At 35.9% G+C, this 21,320-nt stretch overlaps 1 protein-coding gene and 2 non-coding genes across 6 annotated transcripts; 2 read left to right on the top strand and 1 right to left on the bottom strand.

The window, feature by feature from the left end:
• Positions 9,178-11,240, top strand: LOC107606325. 4 transcript variants are annotated; one of them, XR_002350608.1, is made up of 4 exons: positions 9,185-10,033; positions 10,465-10,576; positions 10,670-10,855; positions 10,973-11,240. It is a non-coding gene; the product is annotated as an uncharacterized LOC107606325 (transcript). The 4 variants fall into 4 exon arrangements; XR_002350607.1 differs by having other exon boundaries at positions 9,188-10,033; positions 10,665-10,855; XR_002350609.1 differs by having other exon boundaries at positions 9,188-10,033; positions 10,681-10,855.
• LOC107606323 lies at positions 11,058-13,578 on the bottom strand. The gene is made up of 5 exons (XR_002350605.1): positions 13,426-13,578; positions 12,626-13,301; positions 12,388-12,518; positions 11,806-12,151; positions 11,058-11,184 (listed from the first exon to the last, which is right to left on the bottom strand). It is a non-coding gene; the product is annotated as a probable glycosyltransferase At3g07620 (transcript).
• LOC107606327 lies at positions 13,911-20,874 on the top strand. Its single transcript, XM_016308376.2, has 5 exons — positions 13,911-14,578; positions 15,624-15,848; positions 15,956-16,171; positions 19,044-19,448; positions 19,785-20,874. The coding sequence occupies exons 2-5, from the start codon at positions 15,642-15,644 to the stop codon at positions 20,775-20,777; spliced, it is 1,821 nt and encodes a 606-aa protein (XP_016163862.1). The 5' UTR covers positions 13,911-14,578; positions 15,624-15,641; the 3' UTR covers positions 20,778-20,874.

Below are 21,320 nucleotides of genomic sequence, written 5' to 3' on the forward strand. Positions count from 1 at the left end.
GCAACGATTTATATAAAAATTAGGAGGACAAAATGTTATCCTTTCTCATTTAAAATAATATGATAGTTTTCAGTTTCACTTTCATTTAGCTTCTTTGAGTATATTATCCCATTGCGTAGCTTTAATTGTTTTCGACCTTAAACATCATATTGTTGGATTTTAGACTCTCTTCATATATGGAAAAAGGCCCATATATTGGTATTCAGTTTCATAGATAGTTTAAGTTGTTGAAAATGTGCTAGGGTTGAAATGAGAGGTTTTATTTTGTCAAAAATACAAGCATTGAGAGAGAAAGAGAAGAAAGAACATTGTCCACGTTTTTTAACAGAATAGCAGATTTTGAACGTTTGTTTTTCACTCGTTCACCATTGGATCGACGAGAAATTTGGACTGCATATTTACCTTATCTTTTTCTTCATTCTGAATAGTAGAGATTTTGATTAGAGCTCTACAGTTGGAGAAATAGAGCTCGGACAGAGGCTCTATTTTATGGTATCTTCATCTTCTTTGTTTTTTGTTTATGAGTTTTGAAGTTTGGGTTGTTTAGCTTATTGTATGCACATTTTGTATAGTAATTTGTGATTTTTTTATGTCTTATTTTTTTTTATCATAGTGAAGCTATTTTCTAGTCTTGGTGACTCGTGATTTTTACTTCTCACATTGAGGATGCTTTTCACGTTAAAAATCTTGGTGTGTTAGCTTGCCTCTATTTTCTGGTTTATGTGATTTTTTTGCTACTATTTGGTATTATTGTGCTATTGTTATTACTTGTTGTGAGTGAGTATTGTTGCTCCTCTTATTATTGCAAGTAGGAAATTACAAGATCAGGAGCATATACAGCAAAATAAGCTTTTGGTTCCTGATGATCAGTAGTTGGGAGATCTAATTGATGCTCTAGCTAATGATGATATTGATAATCAACCTGAGCTACCTAAAGATCCACTAGGTTTTCATCCTAGGAGGTCTACTAGAGAGCAACGACCTTCAACGAGGTATTATTCTAATGAGTATGTAATATTTACTGACGGGTACGTGACTGTTGAGTTAAGAAATTAACTAACTAAATTGATGATAACAAACATTGATCTAATGAGTTAAATACCCAGTTAGCTTTTAATTGTTTTGGTTATTAGTGCAGGCCAAAATTACAATAGCAGCAGCCCAATAAGATAGAGAAAATAAAACAAAGATTATTAGTGAGTTCTCTAGCTAACAAAGCCCAAAATTAATAAAGCAAAGAATTCTGCTGGGTCAGATGGAACATATATCTAACCCAAGTCCAAGAAGCTTCCACCAAGCTGAAGCTTTCCAAAGTCAACGTTCACATAATTTGCTTCGGTCAAAATCAGAGAGAGAGAGAGAGAGAGAGAGAGAGAGAGAGAGAGATCAAAAGCTAGTGTCTAATCACCCAAATCAAAGCAAGCTAAGCTAAATCAGAGGATAAAGGTGATTTATTTCCATTTGCATGTAATTTACTTTCTTTACTCCTTCTCCAAATTTCTACAACTCCAATTTGGGATAAATGGAGAAAGTATTCTCTGATAATCACTGCTGTAAATCAAAGGCTAAAGTTATTTCTTGGGGACAAAGCACTTGCTCAAGGGTTCATATTTGGGTTTACCATTGAAATATTTCTCTTTGCTGATCTGAGATCTTCGATCAAGCAAAATGACCATTTTTGAAATCCCTAATTTGGGTATTAATTGAAGAAAGTGAAATGACAAGCCTGGGAAGCACACGGCTTAAAGAGATGACTAAGAAGAAATCCAAACAGAAACTTGGCAAGAGGTACAAAAAGAAAATGTTTTTCATTTTTGAAGACAAGGAGAGAGAACCAGAAATTGAGTTTGCTTTGAAAAACTTCTCTGTGAAGAGTTCATTAATTTTGGAAAGTGTTTTCTAAGGTAAAGAAGCATTCTGCTAAGATGAAGAACTTAATCAGAGTCAGTTGAATTCGGTTCAACTTATAGTAACAGAGGCTGTTAATGGATCAATATCCTTCATGTTTTACAGTTTGTATGTCATTTTCGATGTATTATTTCTGTAATTTCTTGAGAGGTAAAAGGCTGAAAGAGAGAATTCAAGAAAAAGCCAATGAGTGACAAAAGGCTGAGTGAAACACTTGAGAGAAAAGTCTAGAGTTATTTCAGATTTCTTTAGGTTGTTTCATATGTCTTGTGTCTTGTACCTGTGAGGTGTCCCTTTCTAAGTTGGATTAACACTTAGAGTAAAGAGTTAGGTATTAGCATCCAAGTTGGATTAACATCTAAATTAAATACTGAAAATATTCACTTGTTATGTGACAATATGAGTGCCATAAATATTTCCAAAAATCAAGTTTTACACTCTAGAACTAAACATATTGAGGTGAGATTTCACTCAATAAGAGAACATGTTCAAAAAGGAAATATTAGCATTCAATTTGTTAAATCAGAAGATCAATTAGCAGATATTTTCATCAAACCTCTAGCTGAAGACAGATTTTGCAAGTTTAGGACTAATCTAGGGATTTTAAGTCATGATTCGTTATTTGTGCATAGCTGATATTTTTGTTGAAATTTTTGTCTCTCAGTTATGGATGAGAAAATTATGGGCAAATGAAGAACCATCGCTCTGAATATCACTTTCTGGGCTCATTTGCACGATCTGAATCTTCTGGGCTAACCCTTCAGTTCAGAGTTACGTTGGTCCAATATGTTTCCTTAAACACCACCATGTGATATTCTGTGTTTTGTCCTTTAGTAAAAAAAGTTTCTTTTAAAATTGTTTTGTTTTATTTATTAATCAAATCAAATCACGTTTTCTATGATGTCAAGTCTTTTCAAGGTCAAGTCATAGGTGATGCAGTTGCATGTTTTAAGAAACCTCTTTTCTTGGTGCAGCTACCAAACTTCTCTCTTCTTAACTCCATCCACTACCTCTTCATTTCTTTCCCACTACCATTAGTGCTTTGTTTCATTCAAAACCTGAGTTCACTCTAATGAGGAAGAAAACTGTGATTCAAAAGGGTCCAAGGGCTAAAATCCTCAAACTCCCAGAGAAACCTAGACCCTCTACTCGCTCCCAAGATCAGACTTCCACACCCTCTCCATATCCTCCTACCTCTCCTCCTCGTACAGTCCCCATGGTGCGAACGAAAAACCCTTCAAGGTTTCCTTCTTCCTCCAAGCCGACAGCTCCACCTAGCGCTCCTTCCAAGCCAAGCACTTCGAAAGGGAAGCACCCTGCTGCAGAGGAACCTGTGCCTGAACCCACAAGATCTAAACCTAGGTCTGCTCCTTCTCGTCCTCAAAGAGGTAAACCTCGCATTCCTCTCAAATCAGTTAAAAAGCCCTCCATTGATCTTTTTGTACACAAATCACACTTTATGACCTTCCACTCAAACTACAATCCTCTCCATTTTCGATCTGCAATGAACAATAATTTCTATGATGGTGTTATTGCTCATCGTACCATATGTCCCACTTTTTTGGTTGATTTACCAAATCTGAAAAAGAAAGGTTTTGTTTATGCTGAAAATTTTGAATTTCTGGACTGGAATTATATTTTTAAAATAAAAAAACCAGTTTACCCAGTTTTAGTCAAAGAGTTTTATGCAAATATGACCTATCATGAGGGCACCATTCACTCCTATGTTAAAGGCCGAGATCTTGTTCTGAACAATGAAACCATCAGTGATTCGTTGAAATACATTGATGTTGGTGCTTGTGCATACACTTCGAGTAAGTGGGATGAAAGGGGTAGATCTTTCTTACAATGATGCTCTGGCCTATCTGTGTGAGCACATATCTTTGATTGATGGCATCACTCCAACTCACAAAGCTCTTGGTTACACTCGTGCTCAATTACATTGCATAGTGAACCATATCATCCTTTCTCAGAGTGACTCATATCAAAGGGTGTCTTTCTGTGATACTTTGGTTTTGTATGCTATTCTCACAAAAACTGAAATTTCTTTTGTATACCTAATGGTAAGATACATGTTTGATTGTGTTAGAAGTGAGAAAGATAAAGCTCTTCCTTATGGCATGTTCTTAACCTGTATTTTTGAATATTTTGGTGTTGACTTGTCAAATGAGACATATGAAAATAGACACTCATATCTAAAAGGAGGTGGTTCAGTGAAACAACAGAAAAAGGGACCAACTCGAACTGAAAGGGTGGTAATCAATGATGATGATGATGATGACTATGAACCAGAAGAATCCTCTCCTCCATCTGCCTCTGGGACTTCAGCTTCCACTAGACACAAATCATTTTTATATGGAGTGGTGAAAGATGTAGTCTAGAAATTTGTTTCTCAATCTAACCATCTAATTGCAATGAGCAAAGAACAAAGAAAACTTGCTGCCAAGCATGAAAACTTCCTCAAAAAGTCCAGAGATAGAGTGGCAATTTCATGAAGTTCATTGACAATCTCCAAAAGAATGAAACAATGGCCATCGATCCTGAAGATCATGCTGATTCTGATCAAGAGGATGGTTCAGATGCCTAAGGATGCCTCCTCTTTTGCTATTTTATATGCTGTTTTATTTTGAAAATTATCTCGTGGAACGATTGTATTTTGTGTTTGGACTTCCTAGCAGTCTCGGATGACTGTAAATTGTTTAACAACTGCTAATTTTTGTTTTACTTTTCTAATTATCTAGACTATGTCTTAACTGTTTGCTGTAGGTTTGGAAGTTGGTTGCAATTTCCTCCCTTGATTACAAAAGGGGGAGTAGTATTAGTATTAGTATTTTGTATTTTGTTGCTCTTGCTTTATTTGGGTTGACTGGTCTTGCTGTTTTTGATACATTATTTGGCTCTGTTTCATGTGATGTTAAAAAGGCTAAAATTCTTGTTGGATGCTTCATCTATGGATAACAAATTGTATATAGTATAGTGTTGTGTTCCCTATGTGAATATGTAAACAGAAAACAAAAGAAGAGCACTAATTTAGGGGGAGCAACTCTTGAGAAGGAAAGGAAGAGCAATTCAAAAGCAAGTGACATCACATAAAGGGAAGTACTTTAATCTTATTGAATTAAATCTCTTTTGATCAATTTCATAACTATGTTTGTCATCAATGAGGAGATTGTTGAGTTAAGAAATTAATAACTAAATTGATGATGACAAACATTGATCTAATGGATTAAACACCCAATTAGCTTTTAATTGTTTTGGTTATTGGTGCAGGCCAAAATTACAATAGCAGCAGCCCAATGAGATAGAGAAAATAAAACAAAGATTGTTAGTGAGTTCTCTAGCTAACAAAGCCCAAAATTAATAAAGCAAAGAATTCAATTGGGCCAGATGGAATATATATCCAACCCAAGTCCAAGAAGCTTCCACCAAGCTGAAGCTTTTGAAAGCCAACGTTCACATAATTTGCTTCGGTTAAAATCAGAGAGAGAGAGAGAGAGAGAGAGAGAGAGAGAGAGAGAGAGAGAGAGAGAGAGAGTTGTTCTCTTTGTTCATTTCACCAGAGAAGAAAGAGAGAGAGAAAGGTAAATATCAAAAACTAGTGTCTAATCACCCAAATCAAAGCAAGCTAAGCTAAGTCAGAGGATAAAAGTGATTTATTTCCATTTGCATGCAATTTACTTTCATTACTCCTTCTCCAAATTTCTGCAACTCTAATTTGGGATAAATGGAGAAAGTGTTCTCTAAAAATCACTACTATGAATCAAAGGCTAAAATTGTTTCTTGGGGACAAAGCACTTGCTCAAGGGTTCAGATTTGGGTTTACCATTGAAACATTTTCTCTTTGCTAATCTGAGGTCTTCGGTCAAGCAAAATGACCAGCTTTAAAATCTCTAATTTGGGGGTTAATTGAAGAAAGTGAAATGACAAGCCTAGGAAGCACATAGCTCGAAGAGTTGACTAAGGAGAAATCCTAACAGCAACTTGGCAAGAGGTACAAAAAGAAAATATTTTTCATTTTTGAAGATAAGGAGAGAGAACCAGAATCTGAGTTTTGTTTGAGAGCTTCCCTGTGAAGAGTTCAACGTTTTAGACAGTGTTTCTAAGTTAAAGAAACATTCCACCAAGATGAAGAGCTTCATCAGAGATAGCTAAATAATCCGGTTCAACTTATAGCAACAAAGGTTGTTGATGCATTAATCTCCTTCATGTTTTACAGTTTGTATTTCATTTTCAATGTATATCTTTCTGTAATTTCTTGAGAGGTAAAAGGCTGAAAATGAGAATTCAAGAAAAAGCCAACGAGTGACAAAAGGCTGAGTGAGACACTTGAGAGAAAAGCCTAGAGTTATTTCAGATTTCTTTAGGTTATTTCATATGTCTTGTGTCTTGTGCCTGTGAGGTTTCCCTTTCTAAGTTGGGTTATCACTTAGAGTGAAAAGTTAGGTATTAGCATAACCAAGTCAAGTTAGATAAGAACTTGAGAGTGAAAGGATTGAGTAAATCCTAAGAAATTGATGTATGTAATAATTTAACTATAGTAAAAATTTTACCACTGTTGTGGTGGAGACTGGATGTAGGTTGCATTGCACAAGGCATCTGAACCAGAATACATACCTGTGTCATCTTTCTTCTCTTTCTCTAAGTTCTGTTTTCTGATATTTATGAGACAAAATAAAATTGTCTCATAAAATTTTTGCTACACAGTTTAAATAGTTTTTAACTGTAACTTAGATATTAAAGACTTAATTCATTAAAGTAAAAGAAGGCTATAGATTCAACCCCCTTCTCTAAGCCTTCTACAACCTTCAGTGACATTAACTGATAGGGGAGAACCTAAATGTTATGAGAAAGCTATGAAAGGTGATGACAATAAGAAATAGTTTAATGCAATGCAAGATGAAATGAAATCCTTGCATGATAATCAAACATTTGAGCTTGTGAAGTTGCCAAAAGAAAAGAAAGCTTTGCAAAACAGGTGGGTTTATAGGTTGAAGCATGAGGAAAATTCTCAATGTTCAAGGTACAAGACTAGATTGGTAGTCAAGGGCTATAGGTAGAAAAAGGGAGTTGACTATAATGAAATCTTTTCACCGATTGTGAGAAGATCTTCTATTAGAACTGTTTTGAGTTTGCTTGCAAGTCTTGATTTAGGGATATAGCAAATGGATGTGAAAATTGATTTTCTTCATGGTAATCTTAAGAATGAAATTTACATGCAACAAACTGAAGGTTTCATAGTAAAAGGCAAAGAGGATCATGTTTGCAAACTGAAGAAGAGTTTATATGGCTTGAAACAAGTTTCGAGACAATGGTACAAGAAGTTCGAGTCTGGTATGATAGACAAGGCTACAAGAAGACTACTTTTAATCATTGTGTATTTATTAAACAGTTTGCTAGTAATGATTTTATTATTCTTTTGATAGATGTTGATGACATGCTTATTGTTGGTCAGAATACTTCTATGATTGACACATTGAAAAGGCAATCATTTGCAATAAAGGATCTTGGGCTGATAAAGGAGATTCTTGGTATAAGAATCTAGCGTGATAAAGAGGAGAAGAAACTTTGGTTATCACAGGAGAAATATATTGAGACAATGTTGCATAGGTTCAACAAAGGCTTTAGTACTCCTCTTACTACACACTTCAAATTGAGTTGCAAGAAAAATTCATCAAGTAAAGAAGAGAAGAAAGATATGAAAAAAATTCTATATACATCAGCCATGGGTGGTTTAATGTATATTGTGGTGTGCACAAGGCCGAATATAGCTCATGCTGTTGGTTGTATTAGCCATTTTATTTTAAACCCAGGAAGAGAGCATTAAAATACTGTAAAATGGATAATGAGATATTCTCGTAGTACTTCTAGCATGAAGTTGTGTTATGGAAGTGAGAAGCCTATTCCATTTGGTTATACTGACTCAGATATATTAATTCTAGAAGGTCCATTTCAGGCTTCTTGATCAACTTTGCAGGTAGAGCTATGTCTTTGCAATTTAGATTGCAAAAATGTGTTGTTTTGTCCACTATCGAGGCCAAGTTTATTGTCATTACTAAAGCGTGCAAGGAGATGTTTTGGATGAAGAAATTCTTGAAGGAACTTGGATTTGTTCAAGAGAGGTACGTGTTGTTTTGTGATAGTTAAAGTGCTATACATCTTGGTAAAAACTTTACTTTTCATTCTCGGTCAAAACATATTGATGTGAAGTATCATTAGGTATATGATGTTTTGGATGCTGAGTTATTAGAACTTATGAAGGTTCACACTTATGAGGGTGATTCTGATATGATGACTAAGACATCACCAAGGTGGAAGTTTGAAGTTTGTTACTTAATCGCGGATTGGCGGTTACCTCCACATAATCGTGAGGGGGAGATTTATTGGGCTTTGGGTTCCTTTCCTACATGGAGAAAGGCCCAAATGTTGGTATCCAAGCCCATAGATAGTTGAAATTGCTAAGAATGTTAAGGTTGAAATGGGAGGTCTCATTTTGTCAAAAACACAAGCATTAAGAGAGAAAGAGAAGCGAGAACACTGTCTACGTTTTTTAGCAAAGTAACTTTGAGTGTTCGTTTCTTGCTTGTTCACCATTGGATTGGCGTGAAATTTGGACTGCATATTCACCTCATCTTGTTCTTCATTTTAAATAGTGGAGATTTTGATTGGAGATCTACCATTAAAAAAATCGAGCTCGGATAGAGGTTCTATTTTTGTGGTATCTTCATCTTTTTTGTTCTTGTTTATGAATTTTGAAGTTTGGGTTGTTTGACTTGTTATATACATATTTTATGCTCTAATTTATGACTTTTTTGTACCCTATTTTTCATCATAATGAATCTATTTTTTTATTTTAGTAACTCATGATTTTTATTTATCACATTGAAGAGGTTTTTTACGTTAAAAATCTTGTTGTGTTAATTTGTCTCTATCTTTTTGTTTATGTGATTTTTTCAGTACTATTTAATATTATTGTGCTGGTGTTATTATTTATTATGAGTGGGTATTTTTATTCCTCTTATTCTTATAAATAGAAAATTGTGTATTTTATTTATATCACATATAACACGGATTACATGAATATAATATATCTTAAATAAAATGGTCAAAATTAAAGGTAACCTAACGTTATTAAGAAATTTAAAACTTAATAATAACAGTGAAAGTATTTAAGATATTAAAGCTCTCCTCTCCTTTTTTTTTCTTTGGTGACACATCGTAACCATTGAGTTCTCCCTTTTTATTTTTTATTTATCTCATACTTTCATTATTATATTTCAATTGAACGCATCATATAATTGAATGATCATGAGAGAAGTTTGCCCTTTCATGCGAACCTAAAGTTCTTCCACTCTAGATTTATATTTATTGCCGTATAAGTAATCCTCAACATCCATCTATATTTCATTGTTAGAATTAGAATTGGTTTGACCTTCCAAAGTAAGTAAACCACGCATCTTACGAGAAAATTGATAAGAACTACCAATAATTGGTCTTGTATGATTAATTCCCAATAGAAGATAGCAATCTACCTTTCTCGATGGTTACCGACGCTGCTTCACTTTCTATGAGAACCTGTGAAGTTGAAACCACAGATGATGTCAGGGGTTCTCCACCTTCTGATAGCACAAAACCAAGTGTTTCTGTGCTGGAAAGTTGTGAGAATTCTATTGATGGCAAGGTAGATCCTTCTACAGATGGGTTGCTAGATAGTTCAAGTGCAGCTGATGAAAGTTTAATTTCAACATCATCTGCATCTTGCACAGAAGGAGTTATGTTACTGTGGGAGCAAGCTGTTGAGAAAGGTAGTGCACTTGTTTTAGATGAAAGATCTTTGGATGCTGACAATGTTTATCAAACCGCAGTGGCTTTTGCCAAATCAGCTCCCCCAGGGCCTGTTTTTAGCCGATCTAGAAAGGTTAGGGTTCAAAATAATGACGAGCAAGAAGATTCAACTTTTGAGAAAAAAGAAGTTACCACTGTTGTAATTGAAGGTAAAAATGGAGAACACTCGAAAGAGTTCCGAAATTCGAAGAAAAGACTTTGATGAGCGACAGAGGAATGTAGTGCCACAGGGAACAACAAGAGTAGATGAATTTGTGAGAATTCTGACATGATACCACCAAAAGTAGGTACTTTGTTGCACAATAAAATTATTATTGTTTTGATATCCAAAATAGTTGACTGTTTTATTTTTGAATGGAATTAAATTATTGTCAAGAAGATATCTAAGTGTGATCCAAGTTTAGACTTGATTCATGACGTTTGATCTATGTAGACTTGGGCAAGGTTTTATTGTTGTTGTTATTATGCTATTGCTGCCCCTTGCCTTATTTTTATTATTTTGAATAATCATAATTCTTATGTTATATCAATGCAATTTTCTTTGCGCATCTAATACATTGGTCTTGGATTTCACATTTAAAAGTTAATGTTGACACACTCAAGGGAAAAAAAATCTCACTCGGACCCTACTCCCTTAGTGGACCCGAGATCTTCCATATGCCAAAGTGTAACTTAAACATAAAATGACTCTATTACCCTAATGACTTTTGACAGTGTCCTAGCTGCAAATGGGGCTAATTAGTTTAGGAAGTCCAGAGATATGGATGGAAAATATCCTTGTGTTTGGCTACGGTTCCAGCAACTCTAATGTTTCTAGTTCTTGGAGGTACATTTTGTAAGAAATTATATTATGTCTCTAGTGTTGTGTGTTTCATTTTATAGGATTAATAAATATATCAATTAATTAAATGAAGGAAAGCTTGTTAGTAGATATTTGAAAGTAACTAACTTGATGGAAGTTAGTTTTATGAGAAACAAAACCAGAATTCCTCTTCCTGCCAATGAAGTTCCTCTTCTTCTTTCACAAGTCTTGACGAAGAAATAAAGAAAGGGCAAAGGAATAGACAAGTGAATTCTCAATATGAACTCCAATCAATGGATCAGGGTTAGTAACTCTATCTATTCCTATTTGTGAGAATAATGAATTTCAAGATTCTTATGACATGAATGGTAGTTTTAGAATGTAACGTTGACACTATTAAATTTGGATATATTTGTACAGAGACACCTAACAGCCTTGCGGAACCAGGCAAACTTGAAGAGGCAAGATGGGTGCTAGGGAGAGTTAGAGCCAAGAGGCATCGAGATTATGGAAGCCAAATTTCATGCTAGGCTCTTCTGTTTGTTAGTTCTTATTTGGAAGCCTTTAGCAATATTTGAGTTGCAGAGAGACCTAATACTATTTTTCATTGGTTGCCTTGTGATTTGAGAGGCCTGAAATTTCATAAACAATATCATATTAATAATGCACATTTTTTTTATATGCTACATTAGGTATATGGCCATCATCCCTTTCATCCAATTAAAGTGATTATTACATGTTTTATCATAAAAACTAGGGCAAATTACACTCCTTGAGGTTTGCTGAAATTTTTTACAATACCCTCGACTTGTCCAAGTGACGTTGATCTCCCTCAAGGGAAGGTTAGTGCTATATTTTACACAGGAGAAATGTTATACGCACCACTTTTGTATATACCTTCCACTTTTGGTATTAAAAATGATCGATAGAAAATGAAAGAAGATAAAAAAAATTGTCTTTTATACCATAAAAGGAAGGTGTACAGAAGGTGGTGTTAGGTGTAGACATCATTTCTCTCCCCTAATCGTAAGGACTTGTACACTTGTCTAGATGTGTGTGTGAAGCGCCTCGCTTTGAGTATGATCAATCCTAACTAATTATCTCGGTCAAAATTTTGAATTGATAAATGCTTGTTGCTTAAAACATTTTCCAAAAGGAGGTCAATTAAAAGAATGAACTTATTGACATTAACTTGTTGAAAAACATTACATAAATAGTAATCAAAGAAATGACAGTCTGAAACAGAAGCTCACCCAGTCATGACAAGCAACAAGAAAATGGTCTGCTCCCCCAGTTCTGTTCCAGAATCGATATCTTCCTGCGATTAAATGCACGTACCTCTCTAGGTATTGCTCCATCTGCTTACCATTAAGCTTTTGTTCAGCAAGAATAATTCTTAGCTTTTGTGAACTGAATGGCAGGTAAAACAAATGAGCTCTGCGAGGATCCTTCTCTACGAACCGTTTATTTCCCTCCATCAGTTTCATAAACCAACCTTCGGATGCATATAGTCCCCTCGTCCTTGGCTAGTGAAATATAGGCTTATCTCCTTCTCTGTAGACGTAAACTTTGAGCCTGCGTTCCATCAGTGCATAACTCCTGAAGAACAGATGTAGAGAAATGCTTCAACCATCAATTATCTACTGGAAGAAGAATGGTGAAATCTAGTTGACATGTGCATATTTCAAATTTGAAGCACTAAAATACAAAGGACTTGCTGAATTAATCAACGTTATCAAAGTTGCAGAATGATAACAATGATAAAAATGGAACAAGAATAATTCACAACTCAATGCTATATATCTATCTAGCACATTTAACTATTATGATCATACCTTGAGAACTTGGCAACATCCCGGAAAATAGGTGGATGAAGCCCAGAAGGATTTGATACGACACGGCCATTTTCGATCTCCAGTTTTGCTGATAAGAGTTCACGATCAGGACGAGAAGACCACCTAGGTCTCTGTCATCAATGATCAATCAATACACAATATGCAACAATTAGGAGTCCATACATACATATTCCATAATGTCTCATCTTTTTTTTACCACAAAGCTGAAACTCCATACCATATAAGAAGAGTTAAAACTCTGAAGCAATAAGGAGTTCATCCGAGTCAATGAAGTACTCAAATTGGACAAAGGAACTTTCGATAGAGGTGACTTCTCATTTTGAGCTTTCATTTCCCCCCTTTGCATTCCACTGCCATTTGAAGATTTTCTTGCAGTGATTAAGGTGCCCAAATCTTCATCCAGAAATGTTATGCCCTTTGAAGGAACCCCTAGTGGTGAAGCATTATATCTGTATTCTACAGGATCATGTGCATAGTTTGGTCTTTCATGAATGAAACCTTTCTGAATTGCATCTTCACTATTTTTCCCTCCATAACTGCTATCTAGGGTCTCTCCAATGCTCAAATTCCCATCCACATTAGACTCCAACTCATAGTCCAAATCTACTCCATTCCCCATATCCTTAGCTGGCAGAGCTACTGAGAGCTTCTCCGAATCTAACAGAGAATGTAATCTCCAAGAGGGAAGTGCAAAACATTAGAAAACAACTACTATTGCAACCAACACACCAACAAATAAGAACCGCATAGTAGCAATATGGTACAATCTCCGATCTAGAATAGACATAACACCCATTTTCATGCCTCAAAACTCAATTCATCATCACTTCAAAGTTCAAACTAAACATTCATCCTTACAGCAATCTTAAACTCCTGTTCCAATATCCCAAAAACTAGAAAAAAGTTTAAAAAATAAAAAATAAAAATATAAGCATGGTATCCCAACAACAGTTCTCACTTCTTAAAACTAGAAAAATTAAGAAAGAAATTAACTTTATCATGAATTAAAACATATACCTTTGCTCCAGCAACCAACTAAGCTTCACACTACTCTATTCACTTGCAAGGAGAACGCATAAGAATCAAACTGAAGTTACTATAAAATGCTCTCATTCTTGAAGTTAATTACGTTCATACCACTGTCCAAAAACTATACAAAAAAAAATTGCCTTTTTGTGTGTTGGCGATGGAGGAAAAAAGAAAATAGAAAACCCCAAAACGACGTCGCTTCGTAATTCCGAAAATGCCCTTCATCCTTCGGTTTATCGGTTAGGAGAGTTATGTTTCACTGTTTTGAGCAATATTCTGAAAACTGGACCGAACATGTCAGTTCGACCGGTCTAATTATGAACCGGCAGTAATTACGGTCCGATTTGTCTTCTAAAACCGTTTCTCTAAAAATCGGAGGAGAATCGTCGAACCGGCCGGTTGAATCGGACAGAGAACCAACCGGTTTAAAAGAAACGGCGTCGTTTTTGCCAAATTTGCTCCTCCGTTTCTTTCTCCCTTTCTCCCTCCGTTTCTATCATTCACAGAAACTCCGCCAAAAAACCCTAGCACTGTAAGCCTACACCACCGCCGCCGCAAGGAGGGGCATACTGCCGCCGTCCGTCCGTCTATCTAGCTTCCCTCGTGCTCCAAGTCTTCAACCCCCGTTCGTTGTCACCGATCGCAGCTGCTTCCACGAGCTCGGCGTCCGCCGTTGGTTGCCGTTAACGTTCGCGTCTTCGTTCAGCCGTCGTCTTCGTTCGCGTTCTTCGCCGTTCAAGTTTGCTTGGCGTTCACCGTTCGCGTTCACCGTTCGGGTTCGCGTTCGTCTGGAAGCCATGTTGCCCTGCTTCAAACTCTGCGACCAACCCGCGCGCTTCACCTAGCCGTCGAACTGCTCTCTTTTGTCGCCGCCGTGAGTTCCCTAAACCCACCACCAGACAATACACTCACACAACAACAATACTCTGCGTGAACCAAACACCCCCCCTCCCCCCTCTTCCCCCAATCATTCATTCATTTAATCATTTGTCACTATACTCCCTGTACTGGAGATTGGAGAACTCTGAAGCGGAGGAACCCTAGCCCTCCATAGTCGCCGCCGTTCCCAGGTCGTCGAACCCTAACCCAGTAACTCGGCAGGTACTCTTCATCTTCGCTGGCTTCTCGGCACCGAACCCAGGTTAGTGGCTCGTCTTCATCTTCGGTCTTCTTCTTCAATTTTTGTTCCATTTTTTCTTCAATTCTTCTTCGGTCTTGGTTTGAACTTTGAAGTTTGGTTCTTCAATTCTTCTTCTTCGGTCTTCCGTCTTGGTTTCCAGTTTGGTATTCCCTTGTATTTGCTGGTGGTTAATGGTGGAAATTTTACAAATTTGCAAATTTGTATGTATGATTCTGATTGCTCTGTCTTGTATTCACTATACTCTGATTGCTCTGTTAGTCAGTAATACTTACTCTGTTAATCTGTTTTAGTGTTTTAGTCAGTAATACTTACTCTGATGGCTCTGATAGTGTTTTACTGGTTTACCAGTTGCTGATGGCTCCTAATTTGTTTGTTGCAATATTGTTGAATGCTGTAGGCTGATGGCTCTTAATTTTTTTGTTCAAATTTACTGATGGCTTTGTTTGTAGTTGCTGGTTTTGCTGGGTGAAGGTTTAGTGTTTTGGAATGTTTCATAACGTGCTAATGTTTGTAATTGCTGGCTTTGTTTGTAATTGCTGGGTGAAGGTTTAGTGTTTTGTGATTATTGGTTAATGTTTTGGTTTAGTGCTCTCTCTTTTCCAGATTCCCCTTTTCCCTGTATTTCTGCATGTTGCTGAATTGGTAATTAATAAATTTGCCTTTTTGCTGTAAATCGGGACTTTACTAGGATTTGTTAAATTTGTTGCTGTAACTTGAATTTGTTGCTGAATTTGTTGCTTCCCAGTCACAGAATCAGAACAGAATGCTCAGTCAGTGCTTGATTGATTGGCTTTGCTCACAGATTGTATTTGATGATAAATTTTAAATTTTAAATTTGCACTGCCTATGTTACTGATTCACTGTTCTTTTAGTGCTTTTTGTTGTTGTTAATCATTGTGATGAGCTTTGTTAAAATTTGCACTGCCTATATTGTTAATTAAGAAAAAAATTGCCGCTTCTAATTGTTACTCTTGGAGGCACAAAACATTGTCGAACCAACTTAATAGCATTCCTATATCACCGTATTATTGTTAATTGAGTGCAGGCTAACGATCCTTAGGGCATGGAGGGGCAACAGAACAAGACGGTGAGAATATTTGTCGGTGGATTGGGGGAATCAGTAACTAAACAAGACCTACACAGTTTGTTCAGCTCTTTCGGCAATGTCGAAGCAGTCGAAACAATCCGAACCAAAGGTCGCAGTTTCGCCTATCTTGACTTCCTTCCTTTTCCCACCGATGACAAATCTCTTTCCAGGCTTTTTAGCAAGGTTAGTTTTTTCTCTTTTTTTTTTAGTTAAAACTTCATTAAATTCAATTGATTATAACAATATGCATTTTCTGTTAAAAACTAAAAAAAAAAAAATTGTCTTGGCAGTATAATGGTTGTGTTTGGAAGGGTGAGAAGTTGAAGCTTGAGAAGGCTAAAGAACATTATCTAGTGCGGTTGAAACGAGAATGGGATGAAGATGCTATGTCTAAGATTGAGCATGTTAGTGACAAACCAGTCACTACTGATAAGTTAGAGGAAAAGCCCACAAAAGAGAGTTTAAAGACAAAGCAGCTCCACATTTACTTCCCGAGGTTAAGAAAGGTGACATACTAATGTAACATACCTTTATTTATTCATTTAGTCGACACAAGTATGTATTCATTGGTCATTGACGTTGTTAAAAGCCAATATCCAATGAGTCTGGATGGATCAAGCTCCTCTAAATTGAGGATGTTGGTAAAGTTACAAATTAAGATAGTGGGGTTCACATAAGTTAGAAGTTACAAATTCAGTGGTGATTAAACCTTCACTTTATCACTTTACTAATCTCATTTTAGAGGATCTTTTTTCAGTTTGGGAACCCTACGTTGAATGAACTCCATCTACAAATATGTTCACTGGTTGTGTTTCAACATGTTTTTTGGATGTTGAACCGTGACCTTTAAAGGCGTTTGTGTTTTGAATAACCTTTAAACTGTGAAGCTAAAAGGTGTGGATGCCAGTCTTTGGTGTGTATCTAGTGTGGCTATGGCTTTGTAGAATGCCATTTTTGCGTATGAAAGTGGTATAACATGGGAAATATTATGTGAAATACTGTAGAGCTTTGTCATGGATTCATGTCTTAATATTTTTGGTTTTTTTTTTCAATGTCAAGAATTAAGCTCACAATATTATTGGTACAGTTATTTCGGTAATGAATGACACTAAGAAATGATCTGAACTGTTAGCTGTCTCCATTTCTATGAGGCCATACTGTAAACATTTATTATGACATGTTTTAAAGGTTTTGGCATTTGGCAGGAATAACAAGGCCAACATTTGTGGGAGTGTCTAATTATGCTGTTCTCAGATGGTTTTTATATCATTGTTTTAAATGGTTTTCATTTATATTCCTCCTCTATTCTGTTAAAATTTCTGTTCATGTAATACATGTTAGGTTTAACATCTTATCACGTAATAAGGTTTAAAATGGTCAAGAATTTGAGATTAAGAACCTAAGTTGTAATGCACCTTATAAGAAAGGGGTTAAGTACTGAAATCGTCCCTAAGGTCTGGGGTGAAAATCAAAATCATCCCCGACCTTTTTTTGTTATTAAAATCATCCTCAACGTTTAAAATTGAAGTGAAAAAGGACGATTTTATAACGTTTTGTAACGTTGAGGATGATTTTAATAACAAAAAAAGGTCGGGGACGATTTTGATTTTCACCCCAGACCTTAGGGACGATTTCAGTACTTAACCCTATAAGAAAGTATGCAGCTGAAGATATAAGATGTGAAGAAAAAGGTAAATGGGTTAAGGAAAATGTGGGGCAGGTTTAGAGCTTATTTGGGTGAGCTTTTAAGAAAAGATCTTTTTTTGAGTTATCTTTTTTTAAAAGATCTTATGGAAAAGTAAAAGTAATTTTATGTTTGGGTATCTCATGTAAAAAGGTCTTTTTATCAATCAATTATGTTTGGGTATAACAATATAAAAGTACTTTTTTGTTTATTTATTACATGAAAAACATCTTTTTTTAAGGAAAAAATATCTTTTAAAAAAAGATGTAAATTACAGCTTCTCAAAAAAGATTTTTTTTTTATTTTACTAGTGCTTTTACTTTTACTACTAGAAATTTGCCAAACACGTTAAAAAATAAAAAAAGATATTTTTTCATTGAAAAAAGATCTTTTTTTAACAAAATAATGGCGCTCAAATATGCACTTAGAAGAATGATCTGGTGGGGGCAGGGTCAGCGTAACTGACTTGCTGACTCAGCAGAAGGGTGTGTGTGAGGTGCTGTGGAGAATATGCAGCATGGATAGGGCACATTTGTAGGAATATGTGTGTCATTTGGAGGTAGGCTATCATTTAAGCAACAAAAGTTCGGATAAATAAGAACTAACAAACAGAAGAGCCTAGCATGAATGTAGCAAAAATGTGAAATTCACTAATCTATCTCTCTTAATTTCTAAGCCAGATACCTCAAATGTTTACGTGCCTTGCACCATGTACAAGCAAGGCATCAAATCCTATCCCACATGGCTTGCTTGTTGGAATGTCTGTCATAGCCAAATGTGTCAATGCCAATCAATAAGAATTGCTCTGAGCCTCTAGGATACACCCAACACTCGCCAAAGATACTAAACAATGCATTCCAAAGAAAGCAAGCCACTGGATAATGTAAAATGAAAAAAAGTGATATTGATTCAGAATTCAACCTGAACATAGCACACATCTGGAGGATTATCCATATATGGCCTTTCAAACCTGAGAAAGGTCATTGTTATCCTTGGATGTGAACAATACACCTTTTTTCCTTCTTTTCTTTTTATCATGTAACATTGAAGACCAAGAAGCTATTTCAGCAAAATTAAAGAAGAATCTGCAGAAATGCACACACCAGAAAAAAGAAAAAAGAACTCGTGTGCAAATGATAAAAAACATGAGAAACTCTAATTTGGCCATAGCATAACATATAAGATACATTGCCTTTGTTTACTGTCTTTGTTTCTCCTCTGTTCCAACTGCGACAAAACACAGGCTGAGACAGAGAGAAGGGATGAATGAGGCTGCAACAGAGGAAGAAGAACCTAATTGGGTTACCCAAGTTGTTTGTCTTTGACCTGACTACCCACCATATTTTGATTATGGCCTCAACACCACGGAAAGAAAAGCACTCCGCACCAGAAGCTCCATTGCATCCGGCTCCTGCTCTCCTCTGCCTCAATCATGTGCTATATACCCCTACAATTGCTAAGCCTGCATGCTTCTATTGCTAAATTTTGGCTCAATTTGTATGTTTTTTAAATTTTTTGGATTTTTTTTGTTGATATTTAATTTAAGACTTCCATTTATCTGTGATATATAAGTGTGTAACAGTTTTATTATGTAGAATGCATTCTTGCCTTTCCCTTATATTCGGTCATGTAAAGAAACGTTAATGCTTAATCATATGGTTCAATTTTCACATGCAACATCTGTACTTATGCAGGTAAAATCTATACCATTCACTGGAACTGGAAAGCACAAATACAGTTTCCAGAATATTAAAGTTCCTCTTCTCCCTGTGCATTTCTGTGATTGCAAGGAACATTGTAGTCCTTCTGGCACAGAAAGGGGAAAACTACATATTGAAAGGGCAACAGAAATTGGAGGAATGAATGATGAAGAAATTAACATAATGAATGTCGTGATGAACAAACTACTTGGAAAAGAAAATGTTTCCGAAAAGAAGAATCTTGAAACAGAGGATTCCTTTGAATCACCTGCACATCCTGATGACTCTGAAGTAGGTAGTTCAACAGATGAAGATGATATCATTATTAACGTGAACACAAAGAGAAATAAATCGTCCATAATAGGGAGTGAGGAACTTCAAATGATCTTGGAAAATCAGGTTAATTTTCATTGCTGTCATTATTATTATTATTATTATTATTATTATTATTATTATTAAGCAAATGGATTCTCTCAATTTTTTTTCCCTCAATTGTTTGGTAAAGTGTGATCTCTCACGTTACATTAAGTGGGACCAAGAAAAAAATATGTGAGAAAAGATATTGAATGATAAGAGATCACACTTTACCAAACAATTAAGAGAAAAAAATTGAGAGGATCCACTCCCCTTACGAAAGAAACCGGTTAAGTTATCTCTTATTGTATCACTCCTTATTTTTTTTTATCAAAGAATAGATTTATTTATATTGTTTCTAATTGCTGTTTGGATATTCAGGACTCATGGTCCAATAAATCAAAAATTGGTAAGGAAGAAAATGACAAGAGTGAGTCTGATGTGCATAAAGGGCATAAGAGCAATCCCAACAATAAGAGAAAATCACTTCGCAAATCGGAAAGGGAAAGCATTGGACATGTGTCTACTACTGCTAAAGGAAAGAATAATGTGCAGACCCTTCCAGATGAGGTAGAATCTGGAGTGCAACCTGTTGAGTCAGAAGATGATTTTGGCAAACCGTCTAAAGTTTCATGGTCTCAGAAATCATCATGGAAAGAACTACTTGGTAATGGAGGTAATACTGCTTTCAATGGCACTCTCATATTTCCTACAGAACAAGAAAGACCTGATAGTCCATCCCAATCCATATCTTTAAACGACAAAACTGAAAACATGGAAGGGCATGAACACCTAGGGAGTGAACCCACCGATACAGAATCGACAAAGGAGCTCACTGAAGATAATCATACCAACACATCAGCATTAAGAAAGCATGCTGAAGCTCAGCCTGCTGACAACAATGTGGAGTTGAAGAAGACCGGTCGAGGTGCATCATGGCGACGGAAGCAATCATGGACACAACTGGTTGCTGGAGACAACAGTTCATTTAGCATTTCACAGATTTTGGCAGGCATTACATTCTCAGAGCCAATGGCCAAGGGGTCTACCATGGACCCTGCAAATTCCAACAATCCCAAGCATAATAATGTAGGTAAGGATGCTATTAATGAAGTTGTTACTAGTGATGGGTGTATACCGGAAAAGAGTCAACATGATGGTGGTGGTGCCAATGATACTGCATATGAGGAAAAGAGTGAGACAAGAGAAAAGGAAGGATCGTCTGAAGAAACAGTACAAAAAGAGAGATCCACTGCGAGGGTTGAAGTAGGCGAAACTTGCACATTCATGAGAAGTTGTTCTTCTTTGAAAGAGTGGGCGAAGGCTAAAGCTGCTTTAAGTGGATCACTCAAAAGGAAACGTCCCAACTCCTGAGAACCAGTAAAGAAGCATAAATAACACTGTCGTGTATTTTTAATTTGTTGTTTTTCTTGGCTTATGCATAGCAAAATGAGGGAAATTAATTTTCAGATACTGCAAAATGATTGATTTCTGTTTGATTGGACAATGCTGTAGGGACTGCTTAACAACGTGCTATTTTTAAAATTTTCTGAAAATTTTATGGCGCACAATTCAAAGAGATTGTATTACCTGTACAAGTCTTTCTACATGTTCTGCAGTACACATTTTTGTTGGAGAGCATACAAATTTCGGAGCATAGCATATAAAGTTTTGAAGTATAGCAGACAAATTTGCACGTAACACAAACTTATCAATATAGCACACAAATTTTTGCACGTAACAAATTTTTGAACTATAGCACACAAATTTTCGAAGCGCAGCATACAAATTTTTGCTGCACCAAAATTTAAGTGTGTGTATTTTTTTTATTGAGTTCTTTTACACATTTATTTTCTCTCTTTTTTTCTTCATGGTGTGTAAACCAATCACCATTTATTGCAAGCCAATGTTACATTA

The sequence above is a fragment of the Arachis ipaensis genome, chromosome B07, assembly GCF_000816755.2.
Source record: "Arachis ipaensis cultivar K30076 chromosome B07, Araip1.1, whole genome shotgun sequence".
NCBI classification, from domain to species: Eukaryota; Viridiplantae; Streptophyta; class Magnoliopsida; order Fabales; family Fabaceae; genus Arachis; species Arachis ipaensis.